The sequence below is a fragment of the Arachis ipaensis genome, chromosome B4 (assembly GCF_059453495.1).
Source record: "Arachis ipaensis isolate K30076 ecotype BB chromosome B4, ASM5945349v1, whole genome shotgun sequence".
Lineage (NCBI taxonomy): Eukaryota > Viridiplantae > Streptophyta > Magnoliopsida > Fabales > Fabaceae > Arachis > Arachis ipaensis.
In genome coordinates this window covers 10,239,735-10,259,581 of record NC_142439.1, presented here as the reverse complement: position 1 = coordinate 10,259,581, position 19,847 = coordinate 10,239,735, and the positions used below count along the sequence as shown (strand labels likewise).

The 19,847-nt window shown below is 28.9% G+C and overlaps 2 protein-coding genes across 2 annotated transcripts; one reads left to right on the top strand and one right to left on the bottom strand.

The window, feature by feature from the left end:
• Positions 1–6,307: 6,307 nt before the first annotated feature.
• LOC107638828 (peroxidase A2) lies at positions 6,308–10,320 on the bottom strand. Its single transcript, XM_016342226.3, has 4 exons — positions 9,915–10,320; positions 7,630–7,821; positions 7,380–7,545; positions 6,308–7,020 (listed from the first exon to the last, which is right to left on the bottom strand). Exons 1-4 carry the CDS (start codon positions 10,143–10,145, stop codon positions 6,545–6,547), a joined length of 1,065 nt encoding a protein of 354 aa, XP_016197712.1. The 5' UTR covers positions 10,146–10,320; the 3' UTR covers positions 6,308–6,544.
• Positions 10,321–17,097: 6,777 nt separating this feature from the next.
• LOC107636000 (uncharacterized) lies at positions 17,098–18,690 on the top strand. The gene is made up of 3 exons (XM_016339541.1): positions 17,098–17,279; positions 17,397–17,889; positions 17,935–18,690. Exons 1-3 carry the CDS (start codon positions 17,098–17,100, stop codon positions 18,688–18,690), a joined length of 1,431 nt encoding a protein of 476 aa, XP_016195027.1.
• The last annotated feature ends 1,157 nt before the right edge of the window (positions 18,691–19,847 follow it).

The following is a 19,847-nucleotide window of genomic DNA, read 5'->3' as shown; positions in this document are numbered from 1 at the left end:
ATCCACCACTTGCCAGATGTAATCACAGTACGAACACCACAACACGACACGAGCAGCGGGAGCCACCTTAGACCATCTCCAGCAGGGAACTCATCTCAGTTCCTATTTGTGGCCCACGTGTCATAAAAAGTAACTCCACATCAGCTTTTGCGTCATAAACAATAAATAGGAACTCAAAACATCTATCTCTTCTCCATTAGGAGGAACTAACTTTAGTCCCTGTTGTGGTCCCACTTAATTAATTAATTAAAATACTTAAAATTAATGTAATTTAATTTTTTTTCAATATTATTATTTAAATTTATAAATTTAAAAATAATTCACTATTAAAAGATATTAATATTAAATAAATTCATATATAATAATAATACACAATATAAAATTCGGGATAGAAGTAAACTTGGAAGATGATGAAGAAAAGAGTAGAGGAAAGTGTGAGAATAAAAGTGTATGTAAGTGATATATATAAAGTATTAAAATATTAATTTATTAATAATAACGGTAACATAATAATGGTTAGTTTCCAACTACTAATTTTGCAATGGCTAGTTTTACAACTACTAATTTTAATAATGTCATTAACATTTTAAATTTTAAAAATAAAAATAACCAACCCAACCAAAAATTATTTTTTAATGTAAATAAATTTAATTAATTATAATTTAATATAATAATATAAATAATATTTAATATTAATTATAATATAAATAATTAATATAAATTATTAATTAAATAAAAATTTAATTATTTAATCTAATTAATTATTAAAATTATTAATAAATTAATTATAATTTAATTATTTAATATAATTATTTAATTATTTTAAATTTTATATAATTATTTATTTTTATAATAACTTGCCACTTGACAAGTTATTATTGGTTTAGTTGAGGCCCTGTTCAGAGGGACTCTTCACATTGAATCCCGTGAAGGAACTTAGTTCTTCTCCCCCTTCAACGGTTCCTACTTGCTTTTGTCAGTAACAGGGCCTCAAAACTATGCCCATTGGAGTTGCTCTTAGATTCATGATGAATTGATGATAATCAACCATGCAAATTTGTCCGAGAAACATCAGAGGGTCGATAATTTTTTAATAGGAGAAAATATATGTTTTGTTCTTAAAGTTTGTAATTTTTTTTAAATTATTTCTAACGTTTATTTGTATTTAATTTTATTTTTAATATTTTTATTTGTGTCAAAAATAGTTATAAATGTTAATTTTATATAGAATATTAGAGATAAAATTAAAAATTTTTAAAATAATTTTGACACAAATAAAAAATATTAAAGACAACATTAAATGAATTGAAAATATTGAAAGAAAAAAAAATTAAATAAAATTAAATGCTAAAAATATTTTAAAAAATTCTAACCATTAAAGACAAAATGTATAATCTATTCTTTTTAATATTAGTTAATACTTTGAATTACTATTTTATTTTATACTATTGAAAAATAAAATTTAATATTTAATATTTAATATTTAGACTATTAAATAAAAATAATAACTTTTATTAGTCATCTATTAAATTTACATGTTTCACAAAAAAAAATATTATAAGGATGACAATATTAAAAAGAAAAGTTAAAATGTGTTCAAAAACAATGATAATGACATATTCCGTGCTCCAAATACTAGAAAATAATATATGACGGGGTAAAACCATCTCTATCAAGATGACATATCCTTTATTTTTGTTCTGTATTTGCAATAAGATCAATTAGAACAAATCACACACTCATATTCCGGAAATAAAGAAAGAACGAAATTCCACGGTCAAACTACCAAATTCAAAATGAACTGGGCTAGAAATAAAAAACCAAAATGGGTAAATTTACCCCTTTTATTTTAAAAAAGATATAAATAAAAAAGATAGTTAGTCGGTTCGTATGAATCTAATTCATATATATATATATATATATATATATATATATATATATATATATCATTTTTCTTTTTCTTTTGTTTTTATCATTATTAATCATTGATAATTACCAGATTATCTAACAATAATATTAGAGAAATAATAACTTAAAATAATTTATTTATTGTAAACCACTAAAAATATATTTGAATAATGTTATTACTGACAAAAATATACTCGAATTTTGTTATCGACAAAAATACCTTTAAATAATTTTAAAACGCAACAAAAAATGTCTAACATTAAATATGTATTCTCAAAAAATACTTTAGATATTGAATTTTGATGTGATTTTTTACAAGCATGATTAGAAAATGAGATATTTTTATCTTTAAAATTTGGTGATTTTTCGCTAAGTATTTTTTTATGATCTTTTGTCAACAACCAATAATACTTTTAAAAAATTACAAAAAATATATATACTTGGTGAAAAATTACCAAATTTTAAGAATAATGATATCTCATTTTCTAATCATGCTTGCAAAAAATCGCATCAAAATTCAATCTTTAAAGCATTTTTAAAAAAATACATATTTAATGTTAAAAATTTTTGTTACATTTTAAAATTATTTGAGGGTATTTTTATCAATAATAAAATTCGAATGTATTTTTATCAATAATAAATTATTCAAGTACATTTTTAGTAGTTTATTTTTTATTTAATTTAATATTTATAATTATATATAACATTTATTATTATATATTTATTACATTTAAAATACTTATTTATTTATTTTAATAATAATTAAAAATACAAAATAAAAAAATTAAATTTATTTAAACTAATTTTTATTGTCATCCAAATATTTTTTAACACCCAATCGGTTAACTTCAATCACAGGCTAAATTTAAAAATCACTATATGCAGGGCGGTGGTTATTAGGATCTACAATTCTATAAGCAATCTTAATAATAAAATCCAACTAGATATATAAAATCTATTATATATTATTAATTTTATAATTAAAATGTGTTATATGTCATTTTTTAATTATAACTAAAATTACATTTTTTCTTTAAAATTAATAAAGTCTTTTCTCCTCTCTCTCCTTTTTTCTATTTCTTATTTTTTCACCTACTCTAGCACTCTTATATATATCATTATTATAATTAATAATTATAAATTTAAAAATTAAAAGATATAACAATACAACATAACATTCTCTAATTATAATTAAAATTTAAATTAAAATATTAAAATTAAAATTAAAATATAATTATATTATATTATTAATTTAATAATCAAAATATGTTACATGACACTCTCTCATTAAAATTAAGAAGAAATATTTCTTTTTAAAACTAATAAAAAAATTTTATTCATTTTCTTATCTATCTCTCTTTCATTCTCTATTTCTCTCTACTCTTCTCACTCTATATATAACTTATAACTTATATTTATATTAATAATTTAACAAACTAAAATATGTCACAAAATATTTTTTATTACAATTAAAATAAAATCTCTCTTTTTAAAATTAACAAACTCTCTCTTTCTTTCTCTTTCTCTTCTTCTTTATCTTTCTCTCTCATTTTCTATCTCTCTCTACATTTCTATTCTATCAAAAATAAAATTAATAAAATAAAATAATTAAAATAAATTCATAAAATTATAAAAAATATATTAAATTTATATTTAAATATAATTAAAAATATCTCATAATATTATTTTACATAAAAAATATATTATTATTATTATTATTATTATTATATACATACTTTTTTAGTTTTTATATTTAGTTTCAAATTTTCACTACTTATATCTTTCTAATTTATATTTTCACTTCTCTTCCTTCAAATATTTATTACATATAATTTAAAGAGAATACTAATGTTGTGATTAATAATTAGAATCAAGATTTAATTGTTTCAAAAAAATTAATTTTGAATTAATTTTATAACTATCAATATAAATTTTTTTAATACTAAAATCTAACTATATTTTAATATATATAAAGAGAAAAAATATATTTTAAATAATAGGAATAAAAATTAATTATTTTTATTTGTACAATAGAATTAACACCTAATCAAATATAAAAGTGTAAACATTAAATTCTTTCAGGATTTAGATAATGAATGTTAAAATTAAATTTTAGTGAAAAATTAATCTCTTTCACATGAAAATAATAACTAAAAAATTATTATTTGATATTTTTTTATCTACAAAGATCCTATTTTTTTAACTGACTGAAACTTTTGTCTCCTACAATCTTTTTACAAAGTTAGTTTGATTTTATAAATTTTTTCTGTCAAAACCTATAATATCAAGATAAAGCAACATAATTTTAAAGAATTTATGTTCTCGTAATATTATTACGGCCAAAAATACTAGTCATAATAAAAAAAAACTCCTCTTTTAAGAGAAGCTCCTCTATTCCGCTCTTTGCTAGGGATGACAACAGGTTTCCATAGGGACGTGGCTTCGCCCCCACCGCTCATAATCTGTCCCCGCCCTCGCGATGGATAATGGAGACCCCATATCCGTCAGGAATCGAGGTCTCCATGGATATCCGTGAATTTAAAAAAAAAAGAAAAAAAATTTCACCAAAAACAAATTTAGAATTCAACTTAACTATAATACAAATTCAACTCTAAATCCTATTATATTCTCGTCACACAGAGTTTTTGAAATTTCTTTCCATATGCAATGAATTCAAACTACTCATTGTCATCTATTTTTAATTTTTAGATCCAAATTTTTTACACTGAACTCTAGCCTCTCCAACACTGTATTCAATGACCACTGTAACATTCAAATCTATCACAGATCTAATCATTTCAATAACAGACATCAAAACATGGACAAATTTGGAGACATTTTTTCAAACAGAAGCAAATTAAATTAACAAGCAAATTTGGGGACATTTTTTCATCACAAGAAAGAATTTTCAGTATTACAACATTAACAACAACTAATATAAAATTTACAGAAATCACAGCAAATTACATTAATCATAGAAATAACAATAATGCTATAATAATTAAAATAACAGAAATCACAGAGATGGAGTTACCAAAAGGAAGAGGCCGATAGCGGCGATGAAAAACGACGAAGATGCACGACGCACTCTGGAACGACGAAGACGGCAATGCTCTCTGACGCGACGAAGATAACGACGCTCTTTGACACAGCGAAGACGACGACACTCTCTGACGCGATGACGTTCTCCTCGACTAAATAAGGCGCGCGATATGACATTCTCCTTGGGCAAGTTTACTCCGATACGCGACAACTACTGCGGTGACCTTGAGAGTGAGAAGGAAAGCAGTAGTAAGGGGAAGTATGGCGGTGAGGAGGGAGGAGGGTGGCGGACAACGCTGAGAGGAGAGGTGGATTGGAGAGAAGAGAGGGAGTCTGCTGATTGCTGAACTAGGAAGAAGAGAGGAAATTATGGCTAGAGTTATATATAGAGGGTGATTGAATCACACACACAGACACACACATATATATATCAAGAATATTTAAGGCATTTATTATAATAGGTATTATACGGTCTCTATAGGGCAGGGACCTCTATCTTCATCTCCGCCCCCTTTATTATATGGGTCTCCATCCCCGTTCTCCATGAAAAAAATTGATCCCTAAATCTATTTTCCAATAAATAAATTTTTGCGGATATCCGTCCTGTCGAAAAAAATTGCCATTCCTATACCTTGTCAAAGGGAGTAATAGCTAGTCAAATTCAAGTTTGACTAAACACGAAATTAAAAAGAGTAGTGTTGGAATTTTTTATTCAAATGAATATAAAATAATTTAATTCAAAAAATATGCATATATAAAAAGTTAGACGAAAATCCACATGATCCAAATTGCTCCATTTGAAATAGATTTTATCACCATTTTACATGAATTATTCGTAAAATGACACATTAATTATAATATTGTAAATTAGTCAGATACCCACAAATTATTTTAGTATGCGAGTTATTTTCATAGTGTAAGATCAAATTGAATTCAATAACTTTAGTTCAATATATAATATGAGGTAGTCATTAAATTATCATCACATCTTGAGCAGAAAAAAATTTTTTGACGAAACAAAAGTTATTAAATTCAATTTAATCTCACACTATAAAAATGATCTACATACTAAAATTATTTTGTGGGCATTAGATCTAACCAATTCTTATGTGCTATAACCTATAATTGATATGCCATTTTGTGAATGGCCAGATAAAATGATGATAAAATTCATTTTATATGCACTTGCAATTTGGACCATGCGAATTTTCGTTCAGTTTTCTATATATGATGTTCTTAGAATTAAACTAATTTTTATATTTATTTCAATAAAAAAGCCGTAGTGTTGTTTTGGAAATAATACTTGGAGCAGAGCAATTATTTCTCTGTTTTGCATTATCACATCGAGAAAAAAAAATTTAAACAAAACATATATAATTAATTAGTCTTTTGAAACTAACTGGTGAAATTGACTCCGAACATCATTACATTAACGCGACTCAAAATATTATTACAAGGAGCAAACAAACTCACATAACAAAAAAAAGTCACAGACACTCATCACAAAGCTATAGTAGTTAATTAGCCTCGGGCACATAGCATAAAATGTGCACACAAAGATTCTTTATTCTTGGATCCTAATAACTCACTAAATCTAAGATGAACTAACCATACCATCTTCTGAATTGTAGAGACCCAGACCCAACTCAATAGATTGTGTGTTAACAAAGTTACATTGCTTTCGAATTTCGCCTTTGTTACCGGTTATGACACCAATGTTACCCATCTTGATCATAGAAGCCTTGAAGGCCTCAAAGAAAGCATTCTCGTCACTACTGAACTTGTTCACAATGCTAACGGTTTCGGCACCGGGCGTGGAGAACAATTCTTGATCACTCTGGAGCAATCCCTTGCGGATCTGCAGATTGGAGTAGTAGTTCTTGTCGAATTTGTCAGGTGTGCTTGAATCCAAATTTGTGAGGGCATTTCCGGGTCCATTTTTAGGGCATATTGATCTCAATTGTTGTAAGTAAGTTGTGTTTAGATTCGGATCAGGTTGTGCACTGTTGCTAAAGTTGTACAATCGATCAGTTATAAATTGACACCGAGCTCTTCCAATTGTATGAGCACCTAAATAACAAAGAAACACGACAGGTTAAGGACTAATTCGTCGCGGATCTGAACTCCATTTAAGGGTTTGTCGCTGGCCAATGGGTTGCTGCATGCACAAGGCGAGATTCGAACCCCCAACACTTGTTTAAGCGGACGAGTGAGCTGACCACTCGACCAACCCAAGTTGGTTAGACATATGTATAGTTATATCTCTAATAAATTTTAGTAATAATAATATCTAATTATATTATAGGCAAAAATAACCTTTAAAGATATGAATAATAAATAAACCCTTAAATAATTTGAAAACACTACAAAAATAATCAATAAGTATGATTTTTGTTTTGTTATAAGTGAATGATTGTAATGTTTGATACCTGAGAGTGCAACTAGGTCAGTAACATCGAGGCCTTGTCTGTTGAAGAATGTTTTAAGTGTTGTGAGGTCGAATGAAGGACCTGGAAGGTTCAAACCAGCAAGGGTTTTATTTGCTGTTGTACTATCCCTTCTCCCTAATGGAACTTTCCAATCAGGACCTTGACCCTGTAAACGTTAACACAATTCAAATAAATGCTTTGTGGAAAATATGTAATTATATTGTACCATTTATTTTAGTTAGGGGCATACCAATACAGATGAGATTTCAGCTGCAAGAGCAAGAATATCAGCACATGAAACTACTCCAGGACAAGCTTTTTCCACCTCTGTTTTGATCTTGTTCACAACATCCAAGCCCCTAATTGAATTGCTATTGGGAGGTGCACTTTGCTCGCTTGCTATGGTTTTTGTGTCGTTCAACAAAATTGATGCGTCACATCCCTGCACATACATATACATACATGGTCACTACTCACTAGCTAGTAATAAACTTTCTTTGTACGATTTTAACTTGTTTTCTTGTATAAAGATAAGAAGATGATTGGTATTTTTATGTTTTTAAAAATATTTTGTTGATTTACATCTTATTTATTATCCCAAATTGAGTATAAACTCTGTTTAATTAGATCTCATTTTTATAGTAAATATATGTAATAATATTAATGTTATGAAAAAAATAAATTAAGGTGATCTATTAGATATAAGGTCGGTTAGAATTAGGGGTGGTAATATGTATCCTACCCGCGGGTACCCAACCCGACCCCACCCGGTCGGGTAGGGTTGCCAACCCGATCCGCAGCGGGTAGGGTAGGGTGCGGGTAGGGTTTTCGTGCGGGTCGGGTAGGGTGCGGGTTGAGCCTCAACCCTACCCGACCAACCCGCACCCTATATATGTATATGTTATATACTTATATAAAAATATATTTTAAGTAGATGTTGAACTAAAGACTTCTCACTAAATACAAAATATCCTTAGTCATTAAAAGAAGATCATTAATTAATAATTTAATAAACTTTTTTTACATAAAAGTCAGTTCTATTTTAAATTGTCATCAAGCTATATAATAACGTTGCATTTTTTTGTAACCTGCGGTAGGGTCGGGTACCCGCGGATTAAGAGCGGGTAGGGTTAGGGTTGAGATATTCTCAACCCGCGGGTAGGGTAGGGTTGAGTTTATATAAAAATCTCAACCCGCGGGTAGGGTTAGGGTTGACTCTAAACCCTACCCTACCCATTGCTACCCCTAGTTAGAATTTCAAATAATATATTTTTATGTTGTTGGATTCTAATACGACAATATTATGGTAGTTACGATAATTATGCAAGTGTTATTAAAATTAAAGTTATATTTTTTTTATATTTTGGTAACAATTTTTTTAAACAAAACTTTTTAAAAAGCGTTGTTTAATAATAAAAAATGTTATTTTAATTTTAGTAACACTTTTTGAAACACTTATGATCGTTGTAATTATCATAACATAATTATATTAAAATAATTTTTTATATTATTTAAATTGGTCATAAATTCTTATGAGTTTAATAGAATCTGTTAAATTTATTACGAGAACAATTAAAGTCCAATTTTGGTAAACAACTTAATTAAGTTCTTTTTGACAAAATAACTTAAATAATAAATGACTATATTAAAAGTAGCTTATAAATAAGTTATTTTGTGTTTGGGTATTTAGTTTTAAAAGTGTTTATTTTATAAAAATGTGATAAAAAGTAGTAGTATTATAAAAGAAGTCATTTTTTTAATTTCTCTATAAGTTTCTAAATAACTTCTTAGAAAAGCTACAATTTGGTTTTAAAAATTGTACCAGACATTAATATTACTACTTTTAATAAGTCAAAAATTAGAAAAAAATTACTTTTAAAACTTCTCAAACAAAAAGTCTCTTATCAAATTTAGTTATAAATGGTACTATTAAAAAAAATTTTATTATTCAAATATATAAGTTCTTATACTAGGGTTGATGTGTTTTATTTTTCTAATAGTCAGAAGTTTAGACGTATTTAATTTTTAGCTGAAAACTGATATTTTTAAGAAAAATGAGTAGTAACTTTTTTGTAATTTTTGAATTTTAATACAAAATACAAAAGTAGATAATAATTTTTGTGAATATTCCTTTTCAGTTCTTCTAATTGTTAACTGAACCCAATTTTTTCCCCTCCCTGATTGGGTGAAATGAAAGGAAACCATATTATCTGTGACTCTGTAGTCTGTTCAACTGGGATCCAGTGGTCCCACCATGCACAGTAATAGTATGGTTAGTGGGGACAAAGATCTTAGCAGTTTCCAAAAGAGTAAGAACTAAGAACTAAGAACTAAGAAAGATCGATTTGATGATCTATATGCACTATATTATATGTACCATAAAGCAGAGAGAGCCACCTTAATTATATTTTTGACTATCAACATGAATTAAACTTGTATTATGTGTATATATATGAATAAAACTTTGATTCAAGTTAATAATAAAGACTTAGGATATAGTAAATGAAAGAAGTAGCATAGTGATGAGTATGATACTTGAACAAAGCAGTCATGGAAGTGAAGCCTAATGAGGCTACCAAGCATGCGAGGATCTGTTTTGGAAACATTCCTTATGACTTCACGAACAATGGAATGAACATTCGGACAGGTGTTCTTGTAAAATGACGGATCTAGCCCTGATGCTTGTGCATCTGTCGACATTGGTAACTCTCCAACAATCACTACTAACACCACTGCACACCACACCTTCACACCAAATGAACTCATCTTTTTTTATTTTGTTTCTAAGTGTGTATGAATGGAAGTATGTGTTTGTGTTGTGCTGGCGATAGATTGTGATTTTTGAGCCTCTATTTATAGTGCAGCCAGTAGGTATAAGAAAAATACAACTTCAACGTTCTTAATTCAAGTTATACTAGAGGTCTCCCTTCTTTGAAATATTGTTTTAAGAGTAAAGTTTTAAGTGATAATTATGTCTCTAATAATTTTGACTTTAGATTAATTAACTTTTAAAAAAAAGTTATCAAATAGATTTTTAATAATGATAGTAAATAATAGACATGTTATCTCTTTGTAAAAGTAAGGACTAATATATTACTAAAGACAAAATAATGGGAAGTGGGAAGCATATTTGGATATGGGCAGTGCATGTTGTAAATAAGTGGAACCCCATAGAAAGCAAGCCCGCCATTGTTGAATGCTCATGCTCATTTTCATTCATCAATTTCTCTCTTTAGTGAAATCAAATTTTTTATTTTATTTTATTGTTACTTACTACCAAATAAAGTGGCCCTACCAGATCCGACACGTGGGCGGCACGACCGCGCATTCGTATTAACAACTACTCCTATGTAAATTTCCGTATCTTAATTATTACCACAAGGACAATTATGGAGCCCAATATATTTTAAAGGATATGATTAAATTTTATAATTACGTTATATGTATATTAAAATTAATTATAAAAAGTTAGATATTAATATAAAATATATAATATATATTAAAAATAAATTAAATAATATATATTTATAAATAAATATAAGATGCTAAATTTAATAGTTACTTATAATATATAAATAATATATTATTGTAAATTTGACGATATTGCAATTGATTTTTAAATTTGAAAAAAAGAGTTTATATGTTGAACTTTTCATAAATAAGTCACTATAAATATTAAAAAATATTATTTATATATTAAAATTAATTATTAAAATTAATTATTATGTATTTATATATAATTTAACTTATTTTTAGTGTGTATTTTATATTTTTATATATAATTTATATTAATAATTAATTTTAATATACAATTAGTATATGGATAGTAAATATTCAAAAGTAACTCTGCTAAAGAGATTCTAGCACGAAGTTGTGACTTCGGGAACAATAATGACATGCATTGTCCATAGACGTCTTTTCAATTTTCTAACAGAGATTTTTATTTATTTTTTTTAGCATGGAAAGCTTTTTTAAAAGGTTTTTTGTTTTTTTAAAATTATTTTTCTTAAAGTGATAACAATTATTAATGAACCCATGAAATATTTATAATCTTAAAGCGCTATAGACTTCTCTGGTATACACATACATGCATAGTCATTACTGGCTCCTTTAAATATTTCTTGGAGAAAAAATGAGGAAGGTGGCTTTATTTTCGTCAGAACCGATAATATAATAATACTTCCAACTCATCCAGACTCAGGAAAAGGATTTTTCAATTACTTCTTTTGTTTACTTTTATCCACTTTTCAAAAGGATGTTTAAAATTCAGCTCAAGTCCGAATATATATATATATATATATATATATATATATATATATATATATATATATTGTGAATTTTAATATGTGTATCAGTGTATGTTTACGGTGGCTATAATAATTATAAAATAATATTAAAATTAAATTTATATTTTTTATACTTTGGTAATTAAAAAAAATTTAGTGATACTTTTTAATAAAAAAATGTTACTAAATGAAAATTTTTAATAATTTAGAGAATGAAAGTTAAATCTATAATTTTTTTTATATTTGTATATTTTTATTTTAAATTGAACTTAAGTTAATATTGTTGTCGAATCTGCAATGTTAAGAGATAATTTTATTTTGTCTCTTTATGATTGATCAACAACAAATTAAACTAGTTACTTTTGAATACATTGAGTTGTTATGAAATTTACAATATTGATTGTGCAGGAGATAATTTTTTTTTGTCTCTTATCAAATAAAAACAGAAACTGAACAGAGAAGAATAAACAACACAGTTATATATTCTGATTCAACCATCATATGCAATGCGACTTATATCCAATCTACATCATATTTGTGGTGAAATTTTCACTATCTTTTTAAAAATTTACAAACACCAATTCCCATTTACTAAGAAATCAACCTATTCCTATCACGATCAAACCAAGCTTCTACCCAAACTTGATTTGTCTAAATTCACTCCTAGACTTTCAACCACAACCGTGTTCCAAACTATCTATTTAGGTTGTAATACTGTGGGAGAAAATCTCCAATTACCTGTCATAACTTTCTTAGATAGGAACTTTCCAACGCCTAAAAAACGGTCGCCAGAAGTAGTCTACCTCAATTCGGATTTCGAGGTAGAGGAGAACAAGCCCAACAGCCTTAGCCAAGAATTAGGAGAGGAGGAGGACCCAATGAAAGAAGAATTAATCTTTTTGTGGAAGCCCAAAAATGAAGTACATACCCTATTCTTCAGTTTCGGCGCCACGTCAGACTCTATTTCATCTCACACAGCAAAAAAGAGTCTTTATTCTACGAAAAAGTGTCGAAGAAGGATTACTGATACCCATATTCATGAAGTACTAAAGGATTCCAATAGAGAATGAGGTATGATACAAGGAAGGGAGTTTTTTCGACAATGTTATGTTTTTTTCATAATTATTTCTTTTTGGCATTTTCTTTGTTGATTGAGTGCTAGAAATAATATAATACTTCTGAAATCTTTCGCTTTTTGTTTTATTTCATTTGATGGAATATGCTTATATGTTTTTTTTTTCTTTTGAAAATGTCAAATATTTTTATTCAAGTATGCTTGCGTATTCATCTCTTTTTTGGTCTAACGCTTGAGGGATTTTTCCTTCTCAAATAAGTGATATCCTATCCAACAGTCTCTCGATGATATGTTTGATTTTTAAGGTGTTATATACTATAATTGTGGTAAAATCTTTACTATTATTTTAAAGATTTATATACATCAATTTTCAAGGATTCAACCTAATCCTATCATGGACAAACCAAGTTTCTACCCAAATTTGATTTGACTAAATTCACTTCTAAGCTTTCGACTACTAAGTGCTCATCCAACTTAGTAAGGAATCCTCTAAAGATCATGAATACAAAATAAAAATACATACAAAAGAGATCGAAATAATTTTTGATTTCTTTATAAGATTACTCTCTTTGTCTTTTTTCTCAATGGCTTTTACTTAGGGGTGGCAAAGCCCCCTGCCCCATCTAGACCCGTACCATAAATGGAGCGGATCAGCCCCCGCTTTATGGCGGATTGTCGGGCCGGCGGGCTAGCTCGCTTGATTATTTTTTTTTGAAAAATAAAATTCATTAAAATTAATCAAAAAATAATAATTAAAAAATTAAATACAAATAAAAAATAGTTAAATTATAATATAAAATTTTTTATTATCTTTTTTTTACTTTTAAATTTAATAAAATTGTTCAAAATAATATTTATCGATAGAACCATCTTTATTTTAAAAAATAAGTCACATAATTTAAGCATATATACGAAATTATAAAATAAAATAAATAAAGTTAATAACTAAAAGAAGAATAAAAAAAATAAAAAAAGTGTTTGAAAATTATATAACAATTAATTTTATAGTAGTAATCACTCTTTTATTATAAAAATTATTAACCCGGCGGGCCGGCCCGCCAAAACCCGCAAATTTGGTAGTGCGGGTTTGGCAAATTTTTTTAATTTGGTGGATTCAAAAATCTAGTCCGACCCGCCATTTTAGCGGGTTCAGTGGGTCGTCCCGACAGATTCCACTCGTTTTGTCACCCCTACTTTTACTAATATTTTACATATTTGTCTTTTTTCATTGATTGAAAAACAAAGAAGGATAAAACTGAAAAATAAAAAATTCAATGTAAAATCATAAAATAGAAGAAGATTTAGTTAGAAAGTTATGAAGATCCAAATAGTGTGCTAACTCTCATTTTTTTATTTTTGATTGTTTACACTTTTATGCAAGAGTAGAATTTCTAAAATTTGAGTTTTGTTGAACACCTTTGATTTTGTTTTTCTTCTCTATAAATCAAATCAGAGATGTAAAAAAAAATGGAATATCAGTAGTGATTTTATGGATAATAAAGTTAGCTTAAATCCTTACTTATCTGTTTTTCTTTCTTCTTCTTTTTTTTTTTTGTTACTTCAAAAATCTGAACTATTGCTCTATTTTTTTATTCCAAGTTTTAATCGTGACTTTCGATTTACAATAGAAATAAACAACTATTTTTTTCATCTTACTCGAAATTGTAAGGAAGATGATAACTTCAACAAGATATAGTGGTTGCACAAATATGATAACTTTTTTGTTTCTCTGAACTAAATTTGATCTGGATTTTTTTTCGGCTCTAATTTTTTATTTTTTTATTTTTTTTTCTTTTAACGCATGAATTTGGTGATCTACTTTTTTTATTTTGCTTAAATTCAATTTAAACATAATTTTTTGTTTGTAAATATCTTTTTTATTTTTAATTTAAGATTAGTCATGGGGTTATACCGTTATAGTCAGATAAAAAATATGATTGTTTGGTTAGAGAGTTAAACACCTTGGTTTTAAATAAGAGAAGCGAATAAGTGTTGTCAAAGGAGTTTTGAACCTGTTTTAAATATTTTATTTTTTTGTACAATAAATATATATATCATACATATTTTGGACTTTGAACACAAATTACTAATATTTATTATCATCAAATTAGTGTTTTTATTTTAAAATTCAACACTAAATAATAAAAAATATTATTTTAATTTTAATAATATCTTTTAAAATATTATAATCATTGTAGTTATAGTAACATAAACATGCTAGAATATATATATATATAATCACTAAGGGTTTTTTAGAGGCCTCACTTTAATAAAAGAAAAGTTAAATGTATTTTATAAACTTAATCCATTGATCACTTATTTCATTCTCTATTGTTTTTTTAGTAATTCTTACATACACTCGTTTATATATATATATATATATCATTTATTACAAAAATTTTAGTCAATAGAAAGAGTTATATGATTGTTTATATATGTAATACAAGAATTTTTTTTGTTTTTGAGAGTCAGTGTAAAATTTGTATAATTTTTTATTTGTTTTACAATGAGTATTTTTCTTTATAGATACAAGAATTAAATTTTAAATTTATAGTTATACAAATTTTGATATCATGTCTATAAATTATTTATCTCAAAAAGGTTAAACAAATAAAAATAAATAAATAAAAACTTATTTTTTATCTACAGTTAATTACCTTTGTGTGAATTTATTAATAGTTAAAAATTATTAGATAATTTAATATATTTAATTAAATTATTTTTTTAATAATTTTTAATTATCAATTTTATATGAAGGCATGCGAATTTTTATATAAACAAATTATGTAGTTATTTATTTAAAAAGAATATATCATTTTATTTTTCTTATGAAAGAAAAATGTTATCATGGAAAAGATCAACGACATTTTTTAAATACAGATAAAAAAACATTATATCTAAATCTAAACGAAGACATAAATAATCTCTATGTTAAATGATATGTTAAAAATGAGTTTATATTTTAATTACAATGAATCTTAATAAATAGAAACAGATATGAGTCTAAATCTTTTTAATTCTTTAATCTACACAAAAAATACGACAATAATGTAAAATATCTTTTCCTCTTTTCGATTAAATCTGTCCATTTTTCGTTTAGACCTAAAAAATTTTCATGAAAGAAACACTTCCCTTGCTTGATGCACCTTTTTCTTCTCAAATCTTAAGGATTTATACCATCATATTCAAATCAATTATAACAAAAACATAAAATATCACAACAGAAATACAAACACCATAAAAAGAGAGAAATACACTATAAAAAAAGTTTTTAAATCTGAAACAACTAAATAGAAAAAAAAAGCAAATATATATATATATATATATATATATATATATATATATAATATTTTAATGCACTATCAATATAAAATCGTTTTATAAGTGTATCTAATTACATAACGTTACATTAACAAAAATAATTATCTTTTATATTGATTACGTAAATGAACATCTAAAAAAATAATTATGATTATATGACTATATAAAACATTTTATTATGTCAATAGTATATATACTTTATTAAGAGATAAGCTTAATTATTCACCACTAATATATATACTGGACTTCCGGCGAGGCAGTAATAATAACTTTAATATCTACATACGTACTACTGACTTTAGTATTTGTTTGGACACCACTAAATTAATAATTTTTTTAATAAAAAATATATTTTTTATTTTTTAGTGTGTTTGATAAATTTTTAATAATCAAAATAAAAATATTAAAAAAATATTTTTTTTGAGAAATTATAATTTATATTTTTTTAAAAAACATAATAAATTAACAAAATAGTATTTTTATTTTATTTTATCTAAATATAATTAAAAAATAAAAAAAATTTATATAAAATATTTAAACATAAAATTATTTTTATTTTTAAACAAATTTTTAAAAAAAATATTATTAATAAATTTTTTTTTTTGAGAATGAACCCAAACACATCCTTAATATATATAAGACAACCAAGGGTGGTTAGGACCTCTAAAATTTCAGGCAATCTACCTAATTAAATAAATTGAGTGAATCCTTTATCTATATACACAAAACAGAAACTTGTTACGTGCATGTGCATTTTTATGTTTATGTAAACCGTGGGAGCCAACCACAGTTTCAATTTAATACATAAACCGTGGCTAGTAGGCACGGTTTACTTGTGAATGGAATTCTTCATAAACCGTGGCAAGCTACCATGGTTTACTAAGGGAGGCAAATGCACATAAAACGTTGTAAGCAGCAACGATTTATGAAGGAGTTTGAGTAGGTATAAACCTTTATTAGCTGCAACGGTTTATGAGGGAAGAAATTCTATATATATGTGAGTGAGATTCAAGATGGTGAAGAGATTATTGTCACAATGGCTAGTGAGGAAGAGAGTTTTCTTGTCTTAGTGCATTGCTCTGGGAAAATCCAAAAAAGCAAAAAATATGGTGTGAAGTTCACTGACAGAGAACCACTGAGTGTTTTCATCAATTCATCAAGCACTTTGTCAGATTTGAAGAACAGCATCTTGCAGAAGCTTGGGGTATTTGGTAGCAAGTGAGTAAAGAAGCTATTCTACAAGATTCCCATCGCAGTTGTCTCGACCGATGTTAAGTATGATACCTTTGTGCTAGCGGCTGATGAAGATATTAGGGTTCTGTTTCATTGTGTTAGGAATTTTTCGGAGGTCAGAATACACGAGTTGTTCGCAAAGTTGGAGGTTGGTGTCGATAGTTCTAGGGCATCAGCTCTAGTTCATAGCTCGACTGCCGCGGGAGGTGCGTCTAGTTCGATGCCTGTGGTCAGACCATCTATTCCGCTGGTCGCATCCCCTTCATTCGCGGCTGAGTTAGATCGAATGGAGGTTGTCGGTTCTGTACCTTTGGAGAATCCAGGGGTCTATGAGCAGGCATATGAGGTGGGCACCGGTGGTGGCTTGATTCATGATGTGGAAGGCTTTGGAGAACCGGATCGAGTAGAGAATGCAATGTGTGACGACGACTCTGACCAGGAGCCTGTAGATATCGTTGGGGACAGCGATGATGACACAGGTGCCAATCCACATACACAGCATGGGCATTCAAGTTCTGGCACTCAACAGTACCCTCCACACTTCTCCACTCTTAACTTGGAGGCTCTGGGTCAACAGGCGGACGGTGGTCCTACAGTTGGCGGCTCTTCTACAGAATTTCAGATTGGGTAATCATTCCAGAATAAAGATGAGGCTGTCTTGAGTGTGAAGGACTATAGCATCCGTCGAGGTGTTCAGTACAGAGTCATCGAATCAGATCATCCGAAGTATCATGAAAAATGCAAGGAGTTCGGAAAGGGTTGTAGTTGGTTGATTCGCGTAGCGCTGCGTGCACAAAAGGGCACTTGGGAGGTTAGGAGGTACAACGGGTCACACACTTGCTTGGCAACCTCCATTTCCAGTGATCACCGTCAGCTGGATTACCACGTTATCTGTGCGAGGATTCTTCCCTTGGTTAGGGCAGATGCTGCGGTTACGGTAAAGGTCTTGCAACAAGCTACAGAAGCCGATTATGGTTTCAGGCCTAGTTACAGGAAGGTTTGGATGGCCAAACAGAAGGCAGTGGCACAAATCTATGGAGACTGGGAAGATTCGTACGCGGAGTTGCCACGTTGGATGCTAGGGGTACAGTCGACCATGCCCGGGACAGTTACTGTGTTGAAGACTTCTCCTGTTCGACTTGGGGGTGCGGTTGATGAGTCAACCGTGTACTTTCATCGACTTTTTTGGACATTTCCAAGCGGAAACCCGAATCCATCAAGCCCACTAGGCCTCAAAGTGGGAAACCTCCAGAAAATTCAAGACTGTAGAAGTTGTAGTGGCCCAGCCAAGTTAACAACGTTTTTGTTTGTCCCACGACAAAGACATCTATACAACCAGGCCAGTGCCGCCGAGCCCCAGCTATATCTGCCCAACTTGTCCAACAATGCCAAATAAGGCAACCAGCGAAGGTGGACCCAGTTTGCGTTCTTGTCCTCAAACAGCTGAGAGGACAACAACATCAGAATATAAGCACGCACGTATATACACACGGTCTCCTCACTAGCATCTGCTGGGAGAACCCGGAACCTCTCATGAAACCATGTGTAGCACACTGTCATCTGCTTGACTTTACTCTGCGGAGGTAACTTCCCAAACAACTCACGAAACCACACCCATGCCGGTCTTCCGTTTTCCATCAGATTCTCAAACTCAGTCAGGCACCCACTGACGGGCTCCCCATCGATCGGCAAACCCAGCTGATATGCCACATCTTGCAAAGTGATAGTGCACTCCCCAAATGGCATATGAAAGGTGTGGGTCTCAGGACGCCACCGCTCAATAAATGCGCTAAATAGAGGCTCATCAACCCAGAACCAGTGACTGTTCAGCCTAGCCTAATGATACAAGCCGGCGGTCTCCAGATACGGTATAATCCGGTCGTGTAAAGGCATATTCTGCTGTCTCCTAATGCCGCTAATAACCCTAGTAGGCTGCAAAATGTGGGTAACAAAATCCCTTAACATACGACTAATACTAATAACATCAACATACCGACTTTGGTTTTCTATTTCCTCTAATAAATAGTAATAACAACAACGAAATAATAGGAATAACAACAATACCAACAGGAATAATTCTACTGACAATAACAATAATTATAATGCTAACACCTCCCAATTCTAGTACAAAATAAAAGTAATAATAATAAGAGATAAGTATTATTTTGGTCCCTAATGTTGAGGGTCAGAATCGAAACCATCCCTAACGTAATTTTGGATTTAAAATCATCCTTAACGTATTTTTTTGTATTAAAATCGTCCTTTTTAATAAAATTTTTAATTTTATTCCTAAAATACCCCTACTTTAATAAAAAAATTATATATTTTTTTTAAAAAAGAAAAGAACGCGTTGGGGGGAGGGGAGGGAGAGGGAAAGGGAGGAGGGGGAAGGGGAAGGGGAAGGGGGGAGGGGACGGCACCGGCGAGGCTTAGAGCTGCCGTCGCCGTCGCCGGAAGAAAGAAGAAAGGAGAGGGGCTGCGACGGGGGAGAAGAGAAGAGAGGAAAGAGAGAGGGAGCGCCAGTGGAGGGGAGGACCGTTCATGCATGCTTCT

Excerpts from the sequence above, each read along its gene's own strand:
- LOC107638828 (XM_016342226.3), bottom strand. The coding sequence starts at position 10,145 with ATGAGTTCATTTGGTGTGAAGGTGTGGTGTGCAGTGGTGTTAGTAGTG. Across the intron at positions 7,822-9,914 it reads TCCATGACTGCTTTGTTCAA|GGATGTGACGCATCAATTTT; the intron begins GTATCATACTCA and ends ATGTATGTGCAG. Across the intron at positions 7,021-7,379 it reads TGACCTAGTTGCACTCTCAG|GTGCTCATACAATTGGAAGA; the intron begins GTATCAAACATT and ends TTTGTTATTTAG.
- LOC107636000 (XM_016339541.1), top strand. The coding sequence starts at position 17,098 with ATGGCTAGTGAGGAAGAGAGTTTTCTTGTCTTAGTGCATTGCTCTGGG. Across the intron at positions 17,280-17,396 it reads CTTGGGGTATTTGGTAGCAA|GAATTTTTCGGAGGTCAGAA; the intron begins GTGAGTAAAGAA and ends TCATTGTGTTAG. Across the intron at positions 17,890-17,934 it reads AGGCGGACGGTGGTCCTACA|AATAAAGATGAGGCTGTCTT; the intron begins GTTGGCGGCTCT and ends TAATCATTCCAG.